Source organism: Diceros bicornis, chromosome 11 (genome assembly GCF_020826845.1).
Source record: "Diceros bicornis minor isolate mBicDic1 chromosome 11, mDicBic1.mat.cur, whole genome shotgun sequence".
Classification (NCBI taxonomy): domain Eukaryota; kingdom Metazoa; phylum Chordata; class Mammalia; order Perissodactyla; family Rhinocerotidae; genus Diceros; species Diceros bicornis.
In genome coordinates this window covers 3,787,423-3,813,949 of record NC_080750.1, presented here as the reverse complement: position 1 = coordinate 3,813,949, position 26,527 = coordinate 3,787,423, and the positions used below count along the sequence as shown (strand labels likewise).

At 47.0% G+C, this 26,527-nt stretch overlaps 1 protein-coding gene across 5 annotated transcripts in view; it reads left to right on the top strand.

The window, feature by feature from the left end:
• LEF1 (lymphoid enhancer binding factor 1) overlaps window positions 1–25,632 on the top strand; it is a 115,648-nt gene extending 90,016 nt beyond the window's left edge. For 2 of the 5 annotated variants that reach the window (XM_058549885.1, XM_058549882.1), the window contains 4 exons: window positions 4,185–4,292; window positions 8,937–8,985; window positions 9,634–9,674; window positions 24,429–24,516. In XM_058549885.1, coding sequence (XP_058405868.1) covers window positions 4,185–4,292; window positions 8,937–8,985; window positions 9,634–9,668 — 192 coding nt within the window. In that variant the 3' untranslated portion in view covers window positions 9,669–9,674; window positions 24,429–24,516. Of the gene's footprint in view, window positions 1–4,184; window positions 4,293–8,936; window positions 8,986–9,633; window positions 9,675–18,640; window positions 18,990–24,428 lie in introns of those variants that run through there. The other 3 variants (XM_058549884.1, XM_058549881.1, XM_058549883.1) reach the window with 2 other exon arrangements.
• The last annotated feature ends 895 nt before the right edge of the window (window positions 25,633–26,527 follow it).

Sequence of the window (26,527 nt, the reverse complement as noted above, 5' to 3'; positions counted from 1 at the left end):
GCTCTGATTCTTAAAGGGTACCTGTGCCTGGTTTCTGGATTGCCCCTTTTCTTGTCATTCCTTCTTTTGACTGTGCTGAGGTATTTCTCTGAGCACCTATTATGTAGCAAGCCCTAGGCTACTAGGACAGACACTCGAGGATTTCTTTATCCGTCCGCCAGCTCAAAGGCTCTTCAGTCCCAGGTGCTTTTCTCAGGATGGAAATGGTTTTAGTTAGTATCTGAAGAGCTGGAGAGAATTTGAATTTTTCTAATTCAAATTGCATTTTCACTGTAATTACATTATAATTTTAGAAATGCTGCATCTTAATTTGTTGATACTCTTCCTCTATGTGTGGTAGCTTTTTAAATTATGACCTTGTGTATTTGTTTTTGCAACCTCTCAAGAAATTAATGATTTGCAAATGAACATTCAGAGGAGGAGGGTCTAACAACCTTCGTGAGACTTAGAGGATCATGTTTTAACTGTTGTTGATAATTTTTACCATATTGGTTACAAACCTAATACATTTCAGCGTTTATAACAGAAAACATTCAGGAGATTTCCAGTCCACGAGAGCAGATAGAGGAAAGCAGGCTCTCTTGCGCTACCATTCCTGTTGGAGAGCATGAAAACACAGCTCCTTCCAATCTGCCAGACACCAGGTTCCGGGGGTGGGGTGTGGTGCTAGATTGTAGCTCTTCTGGTGCCCTGCGTACAATGGTCTCTCTCCCTGTGGATTCTTAAACACTTAATAACAATAATTACAATGATTTCCCAAGCCAGATCATGGCAGATGAGCGATTTCCATCATCTTTGAAGAACCCCGCCTTGAAAGCTTAGTAGCTGATGACCATTTCCCCTGACCCTTTAAAAGGAGAAATCAGAAGAAAAGAAGGGTTGACATTCTTATTTCAGCTTGTGTAAAACTCTTAGCGTTTTTTTCTTTTTCGAGTTAAAGGTCCCCTGGCCCTCTAGCGGGAATTATTTTCCTGCTCAAGAGAGTAAGTAAGGCTATGATGTGGAGGCATGCTTCCTATTTTTAATGCATGTTTCCAACAGTCGCTACTTTCTCAGCTCCCTTAACAATCCCCAGATCAGAGCATGTGTCCTACAGGATGGTTCTCATTTGGGGTCTCCCTCTGTCTTTGATTTGGACACCTGTTTCTATTTATAGGTCTCTGAGATCTTTGATTAAGATCAGCTTTTCTATCCTTTCATAACTCCCCTCTGGCAGGGTAGTCCTTGCTGGTTCTTTAAAGTTCCTGGCTTTAAAATCATGAAGTTTTACACTGGGATGATTAGAATTCTTAAAAGTGGAACTTAAATCCATCCTGGAACATTTTATCTTTTGATTTTTATTCATCTTTACTGTATCTCTAAAATAGAACTGTTCATTCATATGAATTAAAGTTTTCTTCTTCATTTTATAAGTAATAATAACACAAGGCTTACTTTAAAATGTTTTTTCTTTTCAGACCTTCCTGGCTCTTAAAGGAAGTCCATTTATTGTCAGAATTTTTTAATCGCAGAACTGCAAAAGTTTCTTCAAATTAAATGGGTATTTTCCCAACAACTTGGTGAAACCTTGACATGGAGATTAGATTTTTTTTAAAAATCAACTCTTAATTTTTCAGTAAGCCAGAGACAGAAAAGCATCTTGTAGTCCATTGTGTTTCAGAAATTCCTGTAAAGAAAGACCATCTTTCTAGTTTGTACTAGACATTGTTTTTGTTTTCAATGCAAAACTTTAATACCATCGTTTGCCTACTGTCTTTCTCTGGTAAATGATCTTTTATTTGTCAGTAGATTTTGTGCTTTAGAAACTTCAGGGAACTAAGAGTAATTGAAAATGCAAGTAAGAGGTTTAGTCTGTGGCCTGCTCTGTCTCCTTGCATTTTGCTCAGTTTTGTTAGCTGGGGTCCTTTGTCAACCTGAGTTTCCTGCTGTAAAAATATCTGGTTGTTTAATGGGTTATTTGGGTAGAAGACTCAACCTCCATATGTATTTTGGGAGATAAGTGTTATTTATAATTCCAGGTTTTCTTAGCAAGTTATAAAGCTGCCATAAATTATATAGTTATGCTGATGTATTGCAGGAGTATAAGAGAGATTATTTGTCAAATGAATAAACAAACAAATTTACAAAGTAAGACTTCTATCCTTTCTTAACTTTTGTTCCTTTTTGGTAACACTTTGCCTCTTGTCAATCATATTAGCACCAGAACTGTGTCAATAGTAATAACCAGGTTTTTCTCAAAAAAAAAAAAAAAAACGTAGGCTGATCTTTTCCACTGTGTCCAGTTGGCTGTATCTCCCTGTGAGGGTCTCAAGGAGAGGTCCGCATCTCCGATTTAGAAAGGCCAGCGGCTGGCGGAGGCAGTGACCTATCCCGCCCAGTGTGAATGTCAGCCGCTGCCCCAGATGGGCCTTCCTGGGCGAGAGGGGACCAACTGTTTACTCTGCTCCTACAGAGAGCTCTGTCTCAGTGACTTTCTTCAGGATTTTCTTTTCTGCCACCTCCTTACCCTCCTCCCCCAGTTTTTTTTTAAGAAAGCATTTTACCTGATTTACCTTTAGGCCCAGGCCAAGTCCCGCTGTGTCGTGCTTCTTAACTGTTCAGCCTGCACTTCTAAAGCAATTAAAATCAAAGCATCCACCCTGCTCAGCACAGAGGCCCGGCTTCTAGCGGGCTCTCGAGGGAAACGGAGTGGTGCCCTGCCGGCGGGCACCGCTGCGTCTGTGCTGGAGGCTGGAGGGGGACGGGGATGGCAGAGGGGCTTCAGTGCTCTTCTTGACATCAGGTTCTCATCCTTGAACGAACAGGAGCAGCAGGGGTTTCTGTTTTCTTCAGGAAAGCTTCCCAGCCCTGCCTGATGGGCTTCGTGCAGGGGACAAGGACTCCTCTCTCATTAACCTGTCCCTCGCTCCTCCTTCGCTTGCCCAGTCCAGCCACACCTTTCTTTTCTTTTTCTTATCATTTTCAAATACAAGAAGAGGAAAATTCAAGTCAGTATGCAGGATGGACATGAAGGAGAAAAAGTCACCTAGCCTTGAGGAAGGAGGTGAACTGGGAGGCTCCACACCCCAGAGCTGGGAGAGGGAGAGTTGGGAGGCCCCGGGCTGAGTGCGAGTGTCTGCACGTGTGTGTGTGTACGCATGTGTGTTGTGGGCTCGGATCTACTTTTCCTGTAGCTGCTACCTCTGTGCCATCACCTCTGGCCAGTGGGTCCCCCAAAGCCCAGCCAGTTCTCCTGGGAGGTTCTGCTGACACATCCTGGCATTTGGAAAGTAGGGACAATACCTGAAAACTGCCTTCTGGGACCTGGGGCAAGTTGCATGTGAAACACATGCAAAGCAATGTGCAGATATAAGCGGCTTAAAATCCCCAACGGATGCCTTGCCTCCATCTGCTCTTTCGCTGTATGTGATATATATTAGTGATATACAAGGGAAGTGGAACATTTGCAGGGTATCAGCCACTACATTCTCCACATTCGATACTACAGTCTCCAATTCTCCATGGCAAAATAAACTCAGGTAGTGCTCCTTGCTTTCCAGCCATGAAGTGCCTGTGTGATTGTGCAGTGTTCTCGGTGTCCGCCCTGCACGATTAGTGTTTTCACAAGTGTGAGGAGGGTGAAGAGGCTGAGACACACAGCCTGACTTTTGACGTCTTGCTGTAGAGACGGGATCATGTGATGAAGGTTTCAGACTCTTCCTGTGACCCCGTAGGAGAGTGTCCATAGAGATGAGGGAGGAGGTCTCTGTGTGGAAAAGACATCTGGAAATTATCACATTTTGCATAAATAAATGGTGTTTGGGCTCAGATATCAGAATATGCTATGCACTGAAGAAGGGCTGAGCTGAGTGTTGAGGCCACCAGGGGAAGTTCTCTTTAATTTATACTGAAAAAGAGAAGGGGGGGTGACAGGTCATTGACTTTAGACACTGGGATCGACTTTGATGTGTTTCATGTGATATTGGAGAATAGGATCAAGAAACCAAAGTTTGAGTTTCTCTCCAGCCACCAGACTCTAACTGGATTTCTGTGCCACTTGGGTCTTCTTGCTGTTTAAAAATAAATCAAAGCTTAAATGCTTAATATTTTCATTCTTTAATGTTTGAAACATGAAATATATAATACTGTTGCTATTGTGCTCACTTTTATTTGATTTTTTTCACTCCTTCCCCTCTTTGTTTTAGTGGCACGCCCTCTCCCGTGAAGAGCAGGCTAAATATTATGAATTAGCGCGGAAGGAGAGACAGCTACATATGCAGCTTTATCCGGGCTGGTCTGCGAGAGACAATTATGTAAGCCCCTCTGCCTCCAGCGCTCCCCCCTCCCCCCTCCTCTCTCTCTGGCTCTCCGTGAGGGAACTGTGTTTTAGAGTGTATCTGATGCTGGTACTATTTCCTTTAAAGTTAATGAACTTTATAATAAAGATTTCATGGATATGTTGCATTTTGCAAACTTTGAGCTGTCATAATTTTTTTTTTTTTTGGCTATACATGCTAATGAATTTTCTAAAGTAAAACTTTTAACAAAAATCTTATTAAAATGTTGGTGATAAGGATTTTTTTTTTAATCCCATAATCTCATCATGTAAAGGCAACATTAGTAATAACTAGTTACATTACCTTCCAGTATTTTTTCTGTGCATGTTTTTACTTTTTACTTGGACATAAGTGTGTGTGTGTGTGTGTTTACATACACTTTTGTGTCAGGCTGCTTGCTCATATATAATAAGCATTTTTCTGTTATGGCATAGTGTTTCTATATATCAGTTTTAATGGCTATACCATATTTCACTGACTGACTGTCACAGTTTACCATTTTTTCCTGCTTTTAGAAATTTAAATTGCTTTGTATTTTTTTTACAGTTGGAAATAATCCTGCATTGAACATATCTGTGCATAACAGTTTTTTCTGTATTTAGGACTGTTATTTCTGTAGGAGAGAGTCAGAGCAGTGGAATTATTGAGTAAAAGGATATAAATATTTTAAAGGCTCTTGATACATATTGTCAAATTGCTTTCCAAAAGGCTTATATTATTTTACAGTTCTTATAAACAATGTATTCAAGTGACTGTTTTGCCACAGACTGATCAGAACTGAGTTAAAATGTTTCATATTAATGTACCCTGATGTCTATTATGTATTTTCAGATAGAGTAGATATTATTATATATATTTTTCTTTTTTTTTATAATTTTATTTTTTTTCCCCCAAAGCCACAGTAGATAGTTGTACGTCATAGCTGCACATCCTTCTAGTTGCTGTATGTGGGATGCCGCCTCAGCATGGCCGCAGAAGTGGTGCATCGGTGCGCACCGGGATCCGAACCTGGGCCGTCAGCAGCGGAGCGCACTCACTTACCCGCTAAGCCACGGGGCCGGCCTATTATTATATTTTTTAAGTTGCACTAATTTTCTTGGCAAAATATACTTCATTTATATTATCAATTATTTTATTTAGCGTTTGAACATCTTACTAATGTAGTCAATACAGCAAAGACTATTTTTGAGAAAGTATATTAGGAGTGATATATTAGTTTTATCATACCTTATAGAGGAGAATAATTTTGATTATTTAAGATTTTAATTTATAATTTTGAAGATCACTTTCATGTTCCATGTGAGACTAGCATGTGGAATGCCAGCTAGGACAGTCTTAGTATTAAGTGGAATTGTCCCTTGTAAAAAGGGCGAGGTGGAAGCTGTTTCAATATTTAATTTACTGTGTGGCCGTTGCTGCAGACGGTCCTGTGGGGTCATGTGTGAGGTCATACATCCCATATGATGAGACACCAAGACTCGTGGAGCACACTGCTCTCCTGTAACATGCTCTGGAGAAGAAGTCACTGCTGCTCCGGACGTGGAGCTTAAACCCTGGACGGGACCGTGGCGTGGAAGTCAGAGTCCTGTCGACGACTTCCGAGCAGCAGCTCGTGGACTCACCTGAGTCGTTGTTTAGGTGGTTTAATAACTACCATGTGCCGCGTGTCAAGAAGGGTCTTCAATGCTTTTTGTGTTATTTTCTAAACCTCATGATAATCCCATGGCATAAACAGTATTACTGTGTCTCACAGATGAGGGAAATGGAGGGGTCGGGAGGTTAAGTAATTTGTCCCAGATCATGTAGTGGCTAAGGTGCAGGTCAGCCCAGCTCTCCCTGACCTCACAGTCTATCGGGGCAGACTAGCTCAGTCTTCCAGTGCTTAAGAGGACTGCTGTAGTTAAAGAGTTTTCTCCCCTGAACAGGCTTCTGTTCTCTGGGCAGTAATTAGCATCTTTCTGTATAGAGCCTTTGCAATGCCTTTTAAGTGGGAAGATCAATCTCCCACCTAAAGGGTTTCAAAAGTGTCTGCTCCACCCCCTGGCCCCCGTCTCTTTTGGATGTGGTTTCCCTAAAAGGGGAGAGTGCCCTTCCTTCTTTGACCCACCGAAGAGCCTGGCTGTGCTGTGAATTTGTATAGATTTAGCTTTGCTTTGTTGAATGACTGAGTGAAGTTTCTATTTCTGATCCTTCAGTAAAGGAGTGAGTTTTCACTTTTAAAAAGAGAGAAACACACATTTTCTCTCACGCTCGCTCTCTCTTCTTTTCTCCATGTTGGAGAGATGGGAAGAAAGTAGTTTTAAAGAAAGCCAGTGTAATGTGAATTTGCCTTTAAAGATTTTCCTCCTCACAATTTTTTCCCCATAGTTTTTAAAGGAAATTGTTTTGCATAACTTGATTTTATGATTCGCCCTTGAATGAAAGGGAAACCCTGCTTTGTTACATACAATTTTTATAATAATCAAAATAAGCCTGTTAATTAGTAAGGCCAACAGAAGTCCATCAAGTGATGGAACTTTAGCTGACAGTGTTCTTACAATAACAGTGCAAGAGGAGAGCTGAGCAAGACGCGTGCCTTGATCTCAGCATGTCCTGTCGCAATGCTATCTGGAGCCTCTCTGACATCATATTCAGTATATATCTCAGTGATTCAATATTAAAATTCCCTGTGGTATGGCATCATAGATTTTATAACTTGCATTTGTTTTTATAAATTTTTTATAACTTTTATAACTGAAGTTCTTATAAATCAACAATGCACATATTTTCTTAGGTGAGATCAGTCAAATATTTTTGTATTGTTAGAGCTCTTAAATTTAGTGCTTAATAACCCCAGTCCAGTCATGCATCGCATAACGACGGGGACACTTTCTGAGAAAGGTGATTCTGTTGTCGTGTGAACATCAGAGTGTACTCGCACAGACCTGGATGGTACAGCCTACTACACACCTAGGCTCTATGGTACTAGTCTTATGGGACCACCATCATATATGCGGTCTGCTGACCGAAACGTCGTCGTGTGGCACATAACTGTGCTATATGTAATTTTAATGAAAAATATTTTTATGTTTACCACACATGAATTTGTTTTTTGTGTAAGCTGACATTAATACATCCAAACTACTTAGGTCTTTTTGTCAACCATGAATGTAGGTTCTCTTGAAACGCTGGTTTATGCCTAGAACATAGTGCAGGTTATTTCACAAAGTCATTGACCACCCAACCCCTCGGGCCACAGTCGCCTGTTCTGGGCACATGCCGGGTGGCAGAGACATGCTGCGAGACCTGGGGGGTGCTCTTATGAGCCGATGGCTGTGTGGTGAGGGACCCAGGGACAGAGCCCTTACAGCACCTGTGAGGAACTAGGTCATAGTGGTGAGCTCTGTCTCGGGGCGGGGGGGGGGGGGGGAGGCGGTGTGGGGCCCAGAAGTTTCCTGGAAGAGGAGACCTTGAGATGAGTGTTAAAGGGCAGATGGGAGCCAGGAGGAGACAGTGAGGAAGGGGCTCCAGGCATGAAAACCATGGTAACTCAGTCTGAAGGGAAGAGAGCGGATGCCTGTAGGAGCATCTCTCCCTGTTTGCTCCCCTCCTCCCACAGGACTTTGAATCATTTGCAGACTCCATGAATTTTGATATGCCAAAATATCTGCTGTTTGTCTCAGTGTTTATGAGGATAGTTTCAGTCCACTTTCCAAAGCTTTAAAGCCTCAATGGTCAGGTCAGGTGGCATGAAGAAAGCCTATCTTGAGGTACATAAAAATATATACTATTATATACTCACAATACATTCCGTGTAATCTTAGAGTTTTATTTTTTATTTGTTAATGTGATTATCACAGCAGACATAAGATAGAGATACTGGATGTGGTATGTGTTCTTTTACAGTGATTTGAAAATACCATCCTAATCAGGTTGGTCATTTACTATTCATATAAGTCAAATATATACCATGTCTGTGCCCTATTACAATTATTGTTTGAGGGGAAAGTAATTATGAAGAAAAATGGAAAATTAGACCACTATTAAATGAGACCTAAAATTGTACATTTGTGATTAAGATGATTTTGAAATGTATTCAAGATGGCGTGCATGTCCACGTTATGGTGTCTGTTTTAGGAAGCAAGGTGCTTACTGCCAGAATCAGTCTTCCCTTCTCCTGCCGTCCTTGGTTATTATGTCCTGCCTGTCCCCGGGGACCCGGGGCCTCAGTTAACATCGGGAGCTCTTAATTATGTGGTGGGACTCACAGTGAGGAGGATTTACCACGCACACCACTGGAAGTGGGTTCTGTGTGTGGTGGTTGGTATGGAAGGGACGCCTCCTAAGTGGGGGGTTCTGGGGCCGCAGCCCTAGGATGTCCCCATCCTCGTGTGAGTGTGTGAGAGCGCTCCCATGTCAGGACCGAGGATGCTGACCATGAAGCTGTAGAGACAGAGGTCACCAAGGGGTGAGAATCGTCTTCTCTCTCTCCCTCACGCTGACTGCTTCCAGGGACAGATGGGAGAGAGTGAGGGAGGACGAGGCCTCTTTACCCCTCTGGGGGCTGCCCGCCATGCTTCTGTCTCACCTTCAGCCACGTGCTCACAGTCTGTAACATGACGTGTGCCTCTCTTCTTCCAGGGTAAGAAAAAGAAGAGGAAGAGAGAGAAACTTCAGGAATCTACATCAGGTAGGCACCATGCGACTTTCCTGTCGGTTCCTTTTATGTCTCTGCATCTTTCTGCATCTTTCCACACACCGCTGTATCCTCAGCTGTGACTGTGACTCTTCACTCTGCTTTTCTTCCTGAAATTCTTTAAACGTGTTTACAAGACCTTTCTTTTCAATGTGACCACGTGAAGGTGCCTCTAAACACTCCTGTCCCGAACCCTGTTGTCTGCAGTCCTGGTTGTTGACTGTGGTTGCTTTTGTTTTATTTTTGCTTTTATTGTCTGTTTTCTTTGCTTTAACACTTCTGCTGTTTTTCTATTTGCAAAACTCCTCACAATAAAATTTTTTTATGATTCTGTAACATGCTACCTGTGTCCCCTTGAGAACCTTTTCTGTGGTTTGGGTTATTTAAAAATAGCAAACATGATAATGGGGTAGACCAAACCCATCTGTTAATTCAAGGCATCAGTCAGTGAGGTCCTAGTTATTTCCCCTTTTTCTTTCATTAAAAATAAGGCCACTACTTGTGCTGCACAGATAAAAATGGCTGATGTAAGAACCAAGAGAAGCAGAGCAGACAAGTCCACAGGATGTTGTAGCTGCTACGTATTTGGAATGTACAAAAACCTCTTCAATAAAAGTTTGTTAAAGACACAATTTTCTGCAGGTACAGGTCCCAGAATGACAGCTGCCTACATCTGAAACATGGTAAGAATACTCTCTGGTCCTGCTGGCGTGGGGTATGCACAGGGGCACGTGCCCGTGCTCTCCTTGCTCACACCGATGCTGTCTGCATTGCTCCTTTAAGAGGAAACGCCACCAAAATCAAATAGCACTTTAAGAAATCCGATGGTTTTGATACCAGCTGGGTATTTGCGACGTCGCGTGTAAGCGCGCTCGTCTCTTCTCTTCCTCCCTTTCTGCCCCTTGAATCTTCCTCCATCGCCTCCCCCACTCATCTCTGCCATTCCTTACTGACCTGGGGCAAATCCACCTGCTTAACGACAGCAACAGAAACCAGCCAGCACGACGAGTCTTACTCTGCAAACCCAGGGCTGCGTGTGGGGAGCCCAGGCCCGTTCCAACCCAGACTCAGAAGGTCTTGCTCTGTACACTTCTTCCCACTTGAGATGACATATAGACACTTGAATATATTTGTTTCTAATAAGAAAGATGTGTGCTTTATTTTTTCTGTTACTTAAAAATATGGCCTGGGCACTTATTTGAGTAACTGTATTTTGCTGTCGAGTATGTTTCTTTACTGGTGGCCATTGCTAGATCTCGCTCTAGTATTTATAGGTACTATTTAGCTCATTTCTCTTTACTATAATTGTTTTAGTTTTGACTACATGACCACCAGCCCTGGTGGGACCCTGGCTTTGTAAGTTGGCTTGGTCTTTGCCGGTGTGTCTGCCTCTTGCCCTGTGACAGTTCTCAAAGGTGCTGCCTTAGATTCTGCTTTCTCCAGGACCGGCATCCAAGTCCTGTAAGTTCTCTTCTGAGTCTGTCTGGAGTCTCTGTCCTCTCGTGCTCATCGCCGCCACAGCCCCAGCTCAGGTGCTCAGACTTGCCATCTGGATTATAGTCTCTGGATAATTTCCCTGCCTCCAGACTTCCTTTCTGCCAGTTCATCCTCCATGTTGCTCCCAGAGGGATTTGCTAAAACACAAACTGACTGTGTCACCTCCCGACTTGCAGACAGTCAGTGCTTTTCGTGGTCTGCAGGTTGAAGTACAAATCCCAGCATGCGAGTCTGTCTCCACCCCATCCTCACGGCCCTATCCTAGGTCACTCTGGCGCTCGGCTTCTCCTTGGCTCCAGCCGAGCCCTTCTGAGTCCTGTGCTCAGTCCACATAAAATTGTTAGCAGTTCCGCAGTTAGCTCTCAGCCGCTGCACATGCCACTTCTGTGGCTGGGCACCTGTCTCCTCGCCTGAGGAGGGGACGGCTCTGCGCGCTCTTTCTGAGAAGAGTGTTAGCCTGCCGATCGTTTGGTTCTGGACTAGATCCAGGTGACCCTACTTAATCTTTTAGAACTTAATTTTGGTGCTGAAATTTCAGCGGACTTTCCACAGGAGGCTGCAGAGATTTTTGGTACCGAGTAGATCTGAATTTAAAATCAGCTCTTTGGGCAATCTGCTTCAGCTTTGTAATCTTCATTTTTCTCACCTGTGAGACAGGACTGACCCCACCCACCCCAGCGGCTGTCTGCGTTCCTCGCTGCCCTCCCCTTCCCTCCGCCCTTCTCCAGGCCTGATGCGCTGCCTCCTCTCTCAGCAGCTCTCCTGAACTCTGTTCAGACTCCCCAGGCTCTTCACAACTCCATCAGTGTTGTTTTATCTATCAAAACTCTTCTAAACTAATACTGAGTGGCAGGCTTTTCTCCGAGTGAGAAGAGGATCATCCCTTCATACAGGTGACCAGACAAGGTATCTGAAGAATAGTATCACCGCAGACTGGCCGTATTTATGCAGCATAATGACTGTGAGTCGAGGACCTCTTCTCTGGGGCTTCCCTGCCCCAGAAGCTCCTGGCATCACAGTAGAAGTCATTCTAGCAGCGAGCGCAGACACATGCTTTTGTAATTTTTTTTTTTTTTTTTTTGGATTTTTGTCCTTTTAATGACTGAGCACGGAGCGGGGGACAGAGTCCTTTCCATGCTCTGCCTCTAAGTGTAAAACCCTCCCAAGTGCCGTGTACTCAGGACCGACATTCATTGATTTACTCCATCTTCTCTTTGCACCAAAATCTTTAATGCTATTTCTATTAAAAATCATGCAAAAATATATTTTTGGGGGGCCGGCCCCATGGCCTAGTGGTTGGTTAAGTGCGGCGCGCTCCGCTTCAGCAGCCTGGGTCCGGTTCCTGGGCTCAGACCTACACCACTTGGCAGCGGCCATGCTGTGGCGGCGACCCACATGCAAAATAGAGGAAGACTGGTACAGATGTCAGCTCAGGGCCAATCTTCCTCAGCAAAAAAAGGAGAAAAAGTCTACTTCTTTACTGCAGAGTTTGGTATTTGATTTTACGTCCTTAGTAATTAAGACCGTGTAGTATTTTAGAAGACTGGGCTGAGTGTCTCTTTGTCCTGGAATGTATCCCAAACATCTTTTTTTATTTTTTTTTTAAATAAGTCACAGCTATCATTGCACTTTCTTGTCACTTATTTCTCCTAAAGGTCATGGTGTCCCCTCTACTCTACACCAGAAAAACGAAACAAAGTGCCCCCGCCACCCCCCATGCCAACCAGCTGCCTGGTGAGGCTCCGGTGCGGCTTTCCCTGACGCCGGTCTCTGTGTCACCCTCCCCGCTGGTTGCTGGATTGGTCGCTGTCCCTTGCCCCATCCTGTTGTGGAGAGCAGCACTGCCAGTCGCTTGATGACAATTGTGGAGCAGGGAGGAGCTCGGCCCGGCGTTCATAAAGATCTCACATTAGGAATGATGGTTTCCTACTGCTCCCCACCCCTTGTTTGTTGTAGGAATTCAGAACCTTCCCTGTGTGTTGTCGACTTGTTTAGTCATCAGTCAGCATGTATTGAGCATTTAATAAACGCCAGGTTGCGTCATAAGACCTGGAAATAGTGTTGAATGAGGCAAGAAGGTCCCAGTTCTCGTGGTGCTGACAGCGCTGAGGGCGGCTGATGAGAAATGAAGAGGACGGCACCAGTGTTGTAGTAACAATCAGACGGGCAGTGGCTGTGTGGTCAGGAAGGGCCCTTCTGAGCAGGTGACACTCGGTAGTAACCGGTTGTCATCCCTGAAAAGCAGGTATGTTCTGTGTATGGTTCTGGAACAGAGCAGTGACAAAGAGATGGGAGACAAGGAACAGAGCATCATGTTGTCGGAAGAGCCTCGACTGGGAAGGCCGCCCAGGCTCTCAGACAAGCCCTGCGCCCACTGAGTGGCCTGGGGCAGGTCGTGTAAAGCTGCTGGCCCTTGTTCCTGGGCAGGCAGGAGAGGAAGGGCTGTGTGCACGGCCTCAAAGAGCCCTTGGCCTGCTCTGCTCTCCGTGTCTGCACTGTCCCCTGTGTTGTTAAAGAGAGCGGGTCTCCTTCACCACCTCGTAGTCCTCACTCCCTGTCTTCACAGTGGTTCTGTGGAGCTGACAGCACCTGTGTGATCTTGAAGGTGACCTGGCCATGGGTGGTGGGTCTTCATCCCCCCTCCTCCGCGGATGGGCTGCTCATGGGCAGGGGCCTTGGAAGCATTGCCCTGCTTTGGGGGTCTGAGTCTCCACTGCTGTTTGTCACATATGGCTCCTCGTGTGCCTTCACTTCAGAAACAAGCCCAAGACATAAAACATTTGATGAGCACCAGTCCTGCAGCCAGTGTGCTGTGAGGTCTCCCACGGCTAGTTTTCAGTCCTGGAGGGAAGATGCTGAGTCTCTACTGGAAGGTGAGGCCAGTGGAACACGGGGCCCAGCTGGGGAGAATAGCGTGACACCAGCAGGCAGCGATTTCCCTGAGGAGCTTTCTTTCTCTCATGTACACGGTGACACTCCGCCCTGTCCTGGTGTCCTTAAAGAAAATTCCTATTAAATCAGAAAGATCTCTGAGCTCAGATGTCCGTGTACGGAGCTCAGGTGCTGGAAGACTCCCATTCTTCTCAGCTGCTGTGGGGCAGTAAGCCAGGAGGAAAAGACCCCCTCTCGTGCGGAAGAGGCCTCTGGAAACGTGTCCTACTCCTTAAAAGATGCATGTCTCCTGGAGCGCACTTATTTTTGGTGGGGCGTGCCCCAGCCTAGAAATGGCTGGGGAGCAGCTTCTCACACACCCGCTTGCCCCTTCCTCCCGTGTGTTTCCACGCTTGAGCCTCATAAGAGCATTCACTCCGGTGAAATCAGCTTGAAACAGAGAAGTGCGCATTTACCCAGTCTCAACACCATACAACAGCTTTTAGGATAATTAGAAATGGGATCCATAAAAGCCGTTCCTCCAGGTTGGAGGTGATTCCCAAGCTGTGGGGTCTTTCAAGGAAGACAGATTCATCCTTAGCTTCCTGGACTCACTTGGCGCCTGTGGGGATGCTGGGAGCCCCGGCCTCGGGGAATGCGGCTGCACAAGTCCTCCTGTGTCCAGCTGGAAGGCCAGTGCCATAAATGCCAGTGGTCTGTTTGTTCACTCTGCAACACCCCGCGAGGACTGCTCCCGGAGTCAAGGGCTGCACTGGGGGCACTTGTTGAATGGACCCTGTCCCTTCCTGGAGAGCTCCCAGTTTAGGAAGATAAAGATATTCAAATGGGTGATTATAAATGTGTTTTATGTTACGAAGGAGGTGCATACAGGGCATTATGTAAAAATAAAGAGAAAAAGTATGTAAATCAGAGTGAGATCGAGGAAGGCTTCCTGGAGTAGGTGACATGGGAGCTATCCGGTCGTGAGGGAATTCTTGGGTTTAATAGAACACTAGTCAAGTTGCTGTCAGTTTCCAGTGTTTCCGTGTGTTTTTGATTTGGAATATGTATCATCTTGAGAGTTTGTCAGAAGTCAGAGATTATCAAATACTGAACTTCCCTTTGTCCCTGACTTAATCAAGATTCATAAGGAATTAAAGAAGCAAAGAATTAGAAGTTTTGAAAAGCTGGAGAGAATTTTCACTCTGAGTTTACTAATTTAAAAACATAACTTTATAAATTAACTTTTACTTTAGCAAAACAAATACAAAAAGGCCAACATCTGAAAATTATATAGATTGAAAAGATATTCTTATCCTATCTCAATGTATTTCCTTTGATTATATAACATCAAAGAGCTAGTTTGAAAGTAGAAACAAGCTATCTTTTAAAAAAGACAAAAAAACCTCTGGTTAAACACACATGGATACAGACACTCACGGATACAGACACTCACACACGGATACAGACACTCACACACGGATACAGACACACACGGATACAGACACTCACACACGGATACAGACACTCACACACAGATACAGACACACACGGATACAGACACTCACACACGGATACAGACACATGGATACAGACACTCACACACGGATACAGACACATGGATACAGACACTCACACACGGATACAGAAACTCACGGATACAGACACTCACACGGATACAGACACACACGGATACAGACACTCACACACGGATACAGACACGGATACAGACACTCACGGATACAGACACACACGGATACAGACACTCACACACGGATACAGACACACACGGATACAGACACACACGGATACAGACACTCACACACGGATACAGACACACACGGATACAGACACACACAGATACAGACACTCACACACGGATACAGACACACACGGATACAGACACACACACGGATACAGACATTCACACACGGATACAGACACTCACACGGATACAGACACACATGGATACAGACACACACGGATACAGAGACTCACACACGGATACAGACACACACGGATACAGACACTCACACACGGATACAGACACGGATACAGACACTCACACACGGATACAGACACACACGGATACAGACACACACTATGATTTGGGCTTTGGCCTCGTCTTTGTCTTGCACACTTGCTAAAGTGAGAAATTAAAATACGTTTTTTACTAAATAAAAACTTGAGCCTTTATTTCCCTGGGGCCAGGAGCTGTGCGGAGAGGAAATTTCTAGTACAGTGTAGCATGCAGTGGTTAACTGGGCAGCAGTTGCATTTACATCTTTAAAGAAGTTGTTTCGAGCTTTCCTTTCGATGGGGTTTGGGGACTCGGGGCCCTGGGGCCTTCCTCCCTGCAGAGCTGACCGGCACTGAGCAGGACAGGGACATCTTCAGGAGGGGGACCCTGACAGTCCTGTGGGAGGCCGGGAGCGGGCTCGGTGTGGTCAGTGGGCTCATTGAGAAAAGCACTTATTTCTTAGGGTTTCTGTTGCTCACCTTGGTGCCTTGGACACTTCAGCCCAATCTTTGCTCTGAATCCTGCTCCACAAGTTCAGGTGTTGTCACCCACGTTAAGTGGCAGTGGCCTCTGGGTTTTCGCTTCTGGGTTGGCGTGTCTGGTTAGAGCAAGGCCACGCTCTTACAAAATCATCAGGTTGGAAGAAGCTAGAGAAATCTTAAGGCTTGTCCCAAATGTCAAGGTAAAAATTAAGGTTTTGACAATGAGAGAGTGAAAGAATGCCCCCCTGTTTTCCATCCTCACCTTTTTGTCCCATGCTTGGGCACTGAGTGAGTCAGGCCCTTAGGGAGCCCCTGGCCTAGAATCTTTACTAAACAAGCAGAAGACGATGGCTGTCAGCTCCTGGGAGGGGAGCATCAAATCAGGAGGTGGTGGCTCTCAGATCAGGTGCCAGGACGGCGCAGCAGCAATGGCAGCACGCGGCCATTGCCTGGGCCTGGGCCCAGGCAGCATTTCCTGGGAAAACGTGCACCCTGCTCGATGCTGTCCCAGAGCTCCCCCTACGGTGGTCCTTTGATGGAGGCCCAGCCCAGCAGGGACCTCCTGGTTGTCATTTTGCCAAGTGGTTAGATGAAAACAGCTGCTGCCCAGTATGTCTCATCGGGATCGCTGGGTTACCCTGCCCAGGAGCTGGAGGGCTCAATGGCCTGGAGAGGCTCACACAGGGTACCTTCCCTGGGCACGTTCCCAGTGAGGTGGTGGCCTGCCCATGTCATCTTCCCTTTTATGTTTGTCCATAAATCCCTGTAAACTTGTCACAAATTCGTAGGAAACTTGTAGAGAATTCACAAGGCAGTGAGACTTGACTAGTGTTCCAGTCAGAACATTCAATAGAGAAAATTCAGATATCTGACAGGAAGGGCAGCCTTCATCACATTGTCCCAAGCGGAGATGGCTGCATAACAGCCCTGTGTGGCGGGACTGAACCACGTGTGGACTGCAGGTTTTCAAATCCTGACGGTTCAGCGGGATGCCCTGTGCATTCTCGGAAGATGGGAGCTTGGGAGCCTTCGGATGATGAGGAGCAGAAACAGCCACGCTGGCTTAAGGAGAATAGGGAAGTCTAATTTAAGGATACAGAGCATCTTGTGGAAACCAAAGACAATAGTGCCGTTAGGCCAAGGCGAGTGCTGGAAGATGACCTTGGGAAGCTGTGCAGATGCCTTCCCTGCCTCCCGCTCTGCCCCTCTCCATGCGGATTGACTTCCTCGGTTCTTGGATCCACACGTCCAGAACTGTTAAGTTGATGTGTTATTACAACATCATTCTCCCAGAGAGATGCTGGTTCTTTCAAATTCCGGAGGAGAAGTTCTGGTTGGCCCAGCTTGGGTCAGACTTTGTCCCCAGTCTGTGGTCAACTGTGGCCAGAGGAGATGGTCACACTGCTCTGGTGCTGGGTGGGCTGGAGTTGGGATAATCTCAAGGGGCCTAGGCAGCGGCCTGGCAGGTGTCCGCTGCGGCTGGCTGGCGGCCGGGCTCCCATCAGCATGGGAGGCGATGTGACCTGGACGGTGAAGGGTTAGTGAAGGAATTCGGAGAGGATTGTACCTAGGGTGAAAGCTTTGACAGTCTCTGCTGGGCTGCAGTGTCCTTTCCAGCAATTCCTTTCCCTCTTTAATGGTCAGAAGAGCCAGAATTGTGTGTATGTTGCCTTGGGAAACAGACTAGCAAGGTGGCCACGTGCCAGGAAGGGAGAGAAGACAGCTTGTCAGAACGCTCTTGAGACGTAGTAGTTAGCATTGGTCATAAAGCCCATGAACTTGGATTAAGATCAGTCGACTTAAGAACAGTTTATAGAGTAAAACAATTATTGGACAGATTCTGTTTAATAGAATGTTTTTCTCCCTGCACCATCTGGAACTGTGGAGGAGATGAGCAGTTCTGGATAATGGAGTTTATCCAGAACTCTAGGTTTACTGCTTTAAGTATCAAAACATGTCATTTTAATTTTAACTCTTTGGGGTGCAACTCTATCTTTTTCCACAGAGTGCATGGAAATTAAATGTCTGTGAACACCTCATGCATTATTCTACAGTGCGTGTACTGTTGTAGCACACAGTATATGCTAACACAGAATTGGTGCTGTTTGCTGCTATTCTGAATGACCCTAAATCGTGTGGGATTTTACCAAATCCGCTCTTTATAATTTTTTGTGTCTTCCTTTCCTTTCTGGAACTGCGCCCCTCCCCTAAAATCATTTGTTCCTTCTGATCACTGTGTGGATTTGGGAACCAGAAAACGGCTTCTTTGGATGATATACACATTAAGAGCAGACAGAGTCTGAGTTGGGGCTCTGGAGGGTGCTCCCATGAGGAAGGGTGAAGGGCCGTATTGTGCAGGAGTTTCTGGATGGCATTGTGATAGCTTGAGGCTTCTTCACTTCCTTTTCCTGGGTTGTGTTCTTTAGAATTGAAGCTGCCAGCTAATGGAGACCCAGAGGGGGGTCCTGCTTAAAAAGGCCTGCCCACTCTAGCAAAGTCACTTGATTCTTTTTGACATAATGAGAAAAAAACAGAAAGCATTTCAGGTAAACAATACTGCTCACTTTTTTGCTTAAGTTTTAATTCACATCCAACCTGAAATTTTCTGAGTTTTCAGATACGTTCTCTGTGAATGTAACACATTTTTTGCTGCACTTTTGAGATTACTCTTCTGAGCTGTCATTGTGTTTCTGGAGACATTCTATTTCCTAAGAGATATCTTATAATAGTTCATGAGAGCTATTTCACAGAATCCTCTATTGTCTTCATTTCCCACCAGAAGTTCTGTAAACAGTCTGAGTCTCGCTCACCACCCCGAACTCGTCGTGTGAAGTTGGAGCCAATGTTTCTGGACCACGCGCCATGTCCCGGGTGCTCTCGTAGATGCCTCTGCTCACGTTAGCCCATCCCTTCCTGTGGCCGCCCTGTGAGGGACGGGAAAACACCAGCGACTTGTCCCGGGCCCTGTGGCTGATGTGCAGCAGGGTCGGGTTTGAATCTGGATCCGCCTTCAGTGCCGAGTCTCCATCCTCCGCAGTGACGAATGATCACTGTGCCCTCTCACGTGGCAGGCACTGACCAAGCTGATCACACATTTTATCTCCTCTCATCCTCTCAACACACTTTCAAGTGTAGCAGCTTATTATTTCTGTTTTGCAGACGAGGAAACTGGTGTTAAGTTACTCAAGATAACCAGGTAGTCTGATGAAGCCAGGGTTCAGACCCACCCCGGACTGACTGTCCCTAGAGTCACACCCTCAGCCTCCCTGTGCCACATGCACTTGGATACACAGACACAGATACCAAGCACAGGCATAGCAGTGGGAAAAGTTGGTTTGAAAAGAAAAAAAGACAAGTGTGCACTGATCCTGTTGCCTCTTTTTTTTTTTTTTGGTGAGGAAGATTGGCCCTGAGCTAACATCCATCGCCAATCCTCCTCTTTTTGCTGAGGAAGATTAGCCCTGAGCTAACATCCATGCCCATCTTCCTCTATTTTGTATGTGGGATGCTGCCACAGCATGGCTTAATGAGCGGTGTGTAGGTCCGCACCCAGGATCCAAACCAGGAAACCCCAGGCCGCCAAAATGGAGTGTGCAAACTTAACCACTACGCCACCAGGCTGGCCCCCTGTTGCCTCATTTTTAAAAAGTGAAGTTAGCATCTTTAGTGTGGAAGAACTTAGAGAGAAACATCAATTGGATAAAGAATTTGGAGGTGGGTAAACGAGCTGGGTCTGTGTAAGTTACTGTCTTGAAGCCCTTCACTTTACAGAACTAATGCGGAGTTTTGAGGCTCTTTTATTCGATACTCTTCTCAGGAACATTCCTATCGTGTTTCCAGCAGCAGTGAGGATCCAGCGGGGAGACCTGCCCCGGGAGGCCCAACCTCTAGTCTCATGTCCGTCCTCAAAGCAGACACACAGCTGGTCAGGAAGAGACACCAGCAGCTACAGAGAGAAGCCAGAAATTCCCCTAGAGCAATTTATTAAGAGTTATGGGCCTGCTTCCGAGTCCTCACCCAAGTCTGTTTAACTGATCATAGTTCACTGTGAAAACGGCAGAGAAGAAGCAACACAGTTTCAGGAAGCCAGCCTTGGTGTGTGTAGCCTGGACCCAGGCACAGGCCGGGGGCCCATCGTAGCACTGACTCCTCCCTCCTCCGGGTTCTGGGATCTTCCTGCTTCAGAGCCTGTTTCTGGGGACTGACTTGTCCTGAATGCTGGCACTAAGGACCAACTCAGCTGCAGAAACAAGACTTGGTGCTAACCTTCCCAACCACACACTACCCAGTAATTGAGAAGAAGAAGAAATACTTGATAATGTTTACTGCCAAGGAGCTGAAGTTGGCTTTTTAGGTTATACTTTGAATCTTAGAGGAGATTTCAACTGTAAAGTTAACCTCTTAAGTCTTTTGTTCTTTATCCTCCTGCTTTCCTGAGGTGGGCAGTGGTCTAGATGTGGACCACCTCCGTGGTGATAGAGGTGCTGTGACTACTGAGGACAGACTGACGGACGGGTGGGAGGTCGGCAGGACAGAAGGAGAGAATGAGTGATCATTTAGCTCATTATGTGGGTGTGGTGGAGAGGACGTATGTTTAGGGCCCAAGAGCAGGTCCCGCGCCTGTTGGTGGGGTGACCTCCAGCATGGTGTTCCACCCCACACGGCTGGTTTCCTTATCTGTGATCTGGCAGAGCCGTGGCGATGGCGATGTGACATGGGACATGAGGGACCTGACCCAGGGCCTGCCTGTCAGCAGACTGTCCACCTCGAGGTCAGCAAGGCTCAGCGTGACACCTGTGGAACTGGGAGGCCTGGTGCTCTCTGGGTCACCTCGGGCCATCATCTGTGACCGTGTGGCTCCGTCTCGTCTAAGACGACGGCCGGACAAGCTGTGTCACGCTTGCTGGCCACTCTAGAAGTCTGCCCTCCTCATCTTGGTGACGTGGGACACGGCTCAGCCAGAGTCCAGCCCCGGAGGAGCAGCCGCCGCCAGTTTGCCCGAGGGAGGCAGGCAGCCTGAGGCAGGGCACGGGCTGTGTGGTGGCCCCGGAAGGCGGCGTCTGCGATTAGGATCTGCCTCTGTTCGCCTCTCACAAAACTTATCCGATATTCTCTCAAATTTTGTGGCCTAACTGGAAACGTTTACAAGTCTCTGCTCCTTGCTCGTAACATGGGGAGGGAGGGAGGAGGAGGATCTTAGACTCCAGCCCACCTCTCTGGCTTCCTCAACGCCTCTGGACAAGGAGGCAACATTACCCGACACCAAGGGGGGCTTCACTTGGGGGTCCTACAGGCCAGCACTGCTGCCCCCACTTGGCCCGGACGGCTGGAAGGATTGAGTGAGTCGTGGGTCCCGTGCTGACCCTCTTCCCCTGGGGACAGCCTAGGAAGGGGGCTGGGCTGCGGGCCCCTAGATTCCCAGAAAATCCTATGTTTGGGCTTATGGAGGAATTTCCCGCCTTCCCTTTCTCCCCTTCTTCTGAGTGGAGGCCTAGAAAGCCTGATGCCTCAGAGCCAGGGCTGCTTGTCCCCCAGAAACAGGTCCATCCTGAAATCTCTAGATTCCCTTTTACTACTTGGGCTCTTAATAAGTGATCCTGCCCATTTGGTGTGCCAGTCCCATGTGGTTAGTGGGATATTTTGTTAAGATGCGCGTCTGGTCCAGGAGAGCTTCATGGGTTTCAGCTGGATGGTGGGGGGAGCAGGGTTGTCTTGTGCCTCCTTCAAATCCACTCTACAGCTGGCTCAGCCGGCGACCCCTGGCGGAGGGAGGCCAGCCTTACATGTGAGGCTGGGGCTCCGTGCTGCCTTTGAAGGGGAGCCCTAATTGCCAGCTTTGATTGCATCGGATTCACTGGTGGGTTGGGCCGAATTGGGGCTGCCTGGCCCGGCCCAGTCTCAGCCACAGCCCCGCAGTGAAGCCTTAGATGTGGGAAGGCTCCGGGCTCCGGATCCTCATGCCTGTGGTTTCTTAAAAAGAAGCTTGATTTGACCCGTTTTATGTCTGTAAAGCAACACTGTAAGGCCCCCATTTCTCCCATTTGGAGGCAAGACTTGTCTGCCCGACAACCCTCTATTTACAGGAGCAGACGGGTTCAGACCACCTTATGTGATAGCGAGACAGGGTCTCCGCCAGTCTCTTTCAGTACTGGTTACCCTGTGCCCAGAGGAGAGCATCCCGGGGGGGAGTCCTTCTTCGGGTGGCAGTTGCGTGGAGGGTCTCTGGGCCAGCTCTGCAGGAGGATTTGTGAGAGGACTGCGCTCAAGAAGTCACAGCGGGAAGACGGGAGAGAAATAGCTTATTAGGAGATGAGATTCTTTCCAGGGAAGCTTCATGCTATCTTTGTGGTAAATGGCCACTCTGGACAGCCAAGTCTGTCTGAAGAATTGTGTTATTGTGCTCAGCCCGAGAGGGGAGGTGGGGAGGGCACCTTGGGGTGAGGCAAGGAGGGGAAGGGAGGACCTGCTGAGCTGGAAGGGCAGAGTGCTACAGACTGGAGGGGTCAAGCCCTGCTTGGGAGTCGGGGCCACAGCTGGGCCACAGAGCGGTTTCTTTACACCCCTCACAGTCAACCTGTGGCTGTGGATGGGGTCAGATCCCAGCAGAAGGGCCATTTGCCTCCTTCAGCAGACAGACACTCCTGGCTGCTACTGGCCAGTCCTTTCTGAAGCACAGCACTTGCCTGGCTGCTGAGAGCTCCTAGCCCAGGGCTGCACGGCCGTCCCTTCCTCATCAGGACCAGTAACCCACACCAAACCTGGGGTCAGTAGAGTCTGCAGGCCCCTCACCGCCGTCCCCCGCTCTGCTCCTTTCTCCTTGGAAAGGTAGGGCCTGCGGAGCTCTCAGATCCTCCTGTGTGAAGGATCTGTACATGCTTCCGTTATTAAAAACCACAATGCCGCAGTGTGTTTTCCTGTTACACGGGAAAGGGCTAATTTTGCGGGCAGGTGGGAGCTGAAGTGGTCCTGGAGCCCCTCCTCAGCTGGCGGCGTCCTGTGGCTGGTTCCCTCCGCTCTGTCTTTGTTGGGTTTGTTTCTTCAGTCACTGCGCAGATACAGATAGCGTCGTCACAGTCCCATCAGGCATTGGCAGACAGCATTGGCAGTCGCTGCAGTAGTAATAACAATGGCCGACCATGGTAGCTAGCCCTGATAACAGAGCTCACAGTGCGCCCTGCGCCTTCCCAGCCCCCTAAGGGCTGTAGCCGAGCCCGTGCTCACAGCAGCCGGTGGGGCGGCATCCCCCCCAGCCCCACCCTACAGAGCCCTCTCCTTCCAGCGATAGCACTGTGTAGGTTGTAACTCGCTGTCCAAAGTTTGTTTCATCGTTAAACTATTTCAAAGCTTCCTTTTATTTCTCCTCTATTGTTTCTTTCCTCTAATGTCACTCAAATAAAAAGCATAAAGGAATCCACTATTATTTAGAATTAACTTTTTACAGGAAACTTCTGCTGTCACAAGGACAGCGCACAGGCACAGAGAGCTGGGACTCGCCTGGGGCGTCGGGGAGCCAGGGCAGCTGGGTGTTCGGGCCTGTGGCTGTGGGGCAGCCCCCCAGCTCAGAGCAGGGAGGCAGATGCTTTCGGAGTGCAGGGACTGGACTTGGGGATGCGTTCACCTTCCTTGTGTCTTTGTCTCATCTTGTTACAATGTTACATGTTAGTCACTCTTTAAAATCTCAGATCATTAAAGCTTTTGGGATTTGGGGATTCTCCTTTTTGAAAGTCATTACCATGAGCAACATCCAACAATTACTTAAATAACTTGCCACGTGTACCTTCCAAGGCTAACATTAGAGAACCTAGTCGTTGTGAAGGAAACCAGTCCTGAGAATTGTAAAGTCTTAAGTACACCCCGCTGCAGCGTGTGCGGTGCGCTGGTCACTGGAGTGTAGCTCAGTCCTGTGTAGAACCACACGATGGCTCCCCACAGTGGATGGAAGAGACCAGACACTTGAGAATGACGAATCTCCCTGATCTGGCCGTCGCCTGCCTCCAGATCCATGTTTGGACATTCTCTCCTGATGTTTTTCAAACATGTTTCTGCTTACCATGACTCCAAGGATTAAATGCGCTTCACATCATCACCCTATATATATGTATGTACACACATGTATGTACATATACCTGCATATACCATACATATACCCTGTTCATACATATACACGTACACACACGCATATACCATACGTATACCCTGTTCGTACATACATACACACGCATATACCATACATATACCCTGTTCATACATATACCCGTACATATACCATACATATACCCTGTTCGTACATATACACATACATGCATATACCATACATATACATGTACATACATACACATGCACCCAGAACCAAAGTCAACATTGCGGTAACGTGTACTCACTCTCTAACGTAGTCTGAGGCTTTGGGGCCACCATAGGGCAGTCCGTGTTAGCCGTCACCAAATCAGCAAAGTGGAGTAATTAAATGCAGAGGTCTTAAGATGTATGCCACGTGCAACAGAGGTTAGAATCTTTTAAAGGCCTGTGGCAAACTCACACTAACAGCATTTCATTTGTTCCTTCTTGAGGTGGAAAACGAAGCTCATTCCCAACGTGCAAAGCCAAGGCAGCGACCCCAGGACCTCTTCTGGAGATGGAAGCTTGTTGAAAACCCAGACTGTGTCCAGGGCTTGCCCAGCCGACCCCAGAGGAGAACTGACACCAACTTCACCCTGAGGTCACTGCTCGAGACTCTGATCCATAAAGACAATCACTGCCAACCCCCTTTCATCGACTGCAAGAGCCAAGTTCCAAAATACAGCATAAAGGTTTCTCAGAAGAAAGGTATAAAGCACACGAGAATGCTGGCAGGCCCTGGGCCGGCTAAGCAGCTCCCCCCTCATCTCCCGGGCATTTCCCAGAGCGTCTTGCGTCCATACCTGAACCCTTTGGCAAGGACAGTAGCTTGGCTCCCTTCGCCTGCCGCGAGCAGCTGGAGCCGGCAGCCAGCACACCCCCCGGTGTCCCGGCGGGGGAATGGGTGCAGGAGTCCCTCCTTGTTGCTTTCTTCGTTTTCCTTTCTCCTCTGGCTTCTCTTTAACAGTGCAAAAGGATCAATCTTATGCTTGCTTCTCTTTTTTTTAAACTTGAATTTTTTTTTAATTTACACTTTTTAGTTTTAACTTTCTTTGTTGTATATTTTGCTAGCTATGAGCTTTTAAGTAAAATTCAAAGATCTGGAAAAGTTTGAAATAAAAACAAAATGAAAAGGAGTCTTTTCTTGAGCAACATCTTCTCCGATGAGTGGCTTCTCTGTGATCAGCTGTAACAGGCAGTGGCCTCTCCTGTCGGTCAGCTGTCCGGTAGAGCCACGTCACTGCAGCAGCCACGTCCACTGTGCTGGGAGCAGGCGGCAGTCCTGTTTCGTTTTATTTTCTTCCGATCTCTTCTTTTTTTAAACAGTAAGCCTTCCCAGATAACTCTCAGCAGACCCATTTGCAGTGAATTTTCATTTCCTTCCTTCTTACCCCTTGTAAAAAGCCCAGCACTTGAATTGTTCTTACTTTAAATGTTCTGTATTTGTATCTGTTTTTATTAGCCAATTAGTGGGATTCTATGCCAGTTGTTAAAATAAGCAATGATGTACCCATTTTTTTTAAATAGCAAGGCACAGCCTTCACCCACAACTGTCATCTAACGTTTGTCATTCCAGTTTGAGTTAATGTGCTGAGCATTTTTTAAAAGACGCTTTGTAATAAAACATTAAAAAAAAAATGTCATTTTTTAAAGAGTGGAGTGCCTGATAATCTGGAGTTGGTAATGGTGAACTGAGTCCACAGGCCAGGCCGGAGCCAGACTGTCCACATCGGGGGCACTGCTGGTGCAGCCTCCTCTGGGGACGGGCCAACACCTGTATCCAAGACATGCAGTCCTCAAAGATCCCTGTACAGCCTGGACCTGCCACTCCTGTCCCAGCCATGGCTATGAGTCACGGCCAAAGGGAATGATGAAGTTGCCAGATTCAGATGGGAGTGACGCTCTTCGTTCCGGAGCACCTCAGACGTCCCCACGGGCTCCAGCCGTCGGCCTCGGGTGCTCACAGCAGGTGTGCGGGTACTTTCCATCTTCATAGCTTGCTCGTTCTCAAACCAAACTGGCCTCCCCAAATCAAGCTGTCCCTGTGCTGAAGGTGTTAACTCCCACTCATCTCTCCAAAGGCAACATTTTCCCAATTTTGAGTTTGTATTCCATAATTTTCCTTTTAAGCTTTCGTTATACTAGTATATAAGTTGCTATCTGACAGCAAAAATTGTTTTAAGTTTAAAACATCAGTTATTTCATGGTCTTCCACAATAGTTTTCCATCCTTTTGGTTTGAGAACCATTGGTGCCACTGGCCTAACTCCAGTCTCTGGCTGAAATTCTAGTTCTGTTTCTTTTCTCCAGCCTTCAGCACAGCTGGGGCACAGCTGACTGCCATGCTTGCAGTAACCTTCCGCACACTGTGCTTGCAGATCGCCATTAAACCGCCCCTCCAGTTTCTCTTCCAAGCTAAGTAATCCCAAGTCCTTGAACCTTTCATCATCGGTCCTTTAATCATTTCCATTACTATCCTCTGGAACCTCTCCAATTCCTCTTCATTTAGTCCTAAAACTTGAACCAGGGGAGTAAAGTACATTCTGTTATAA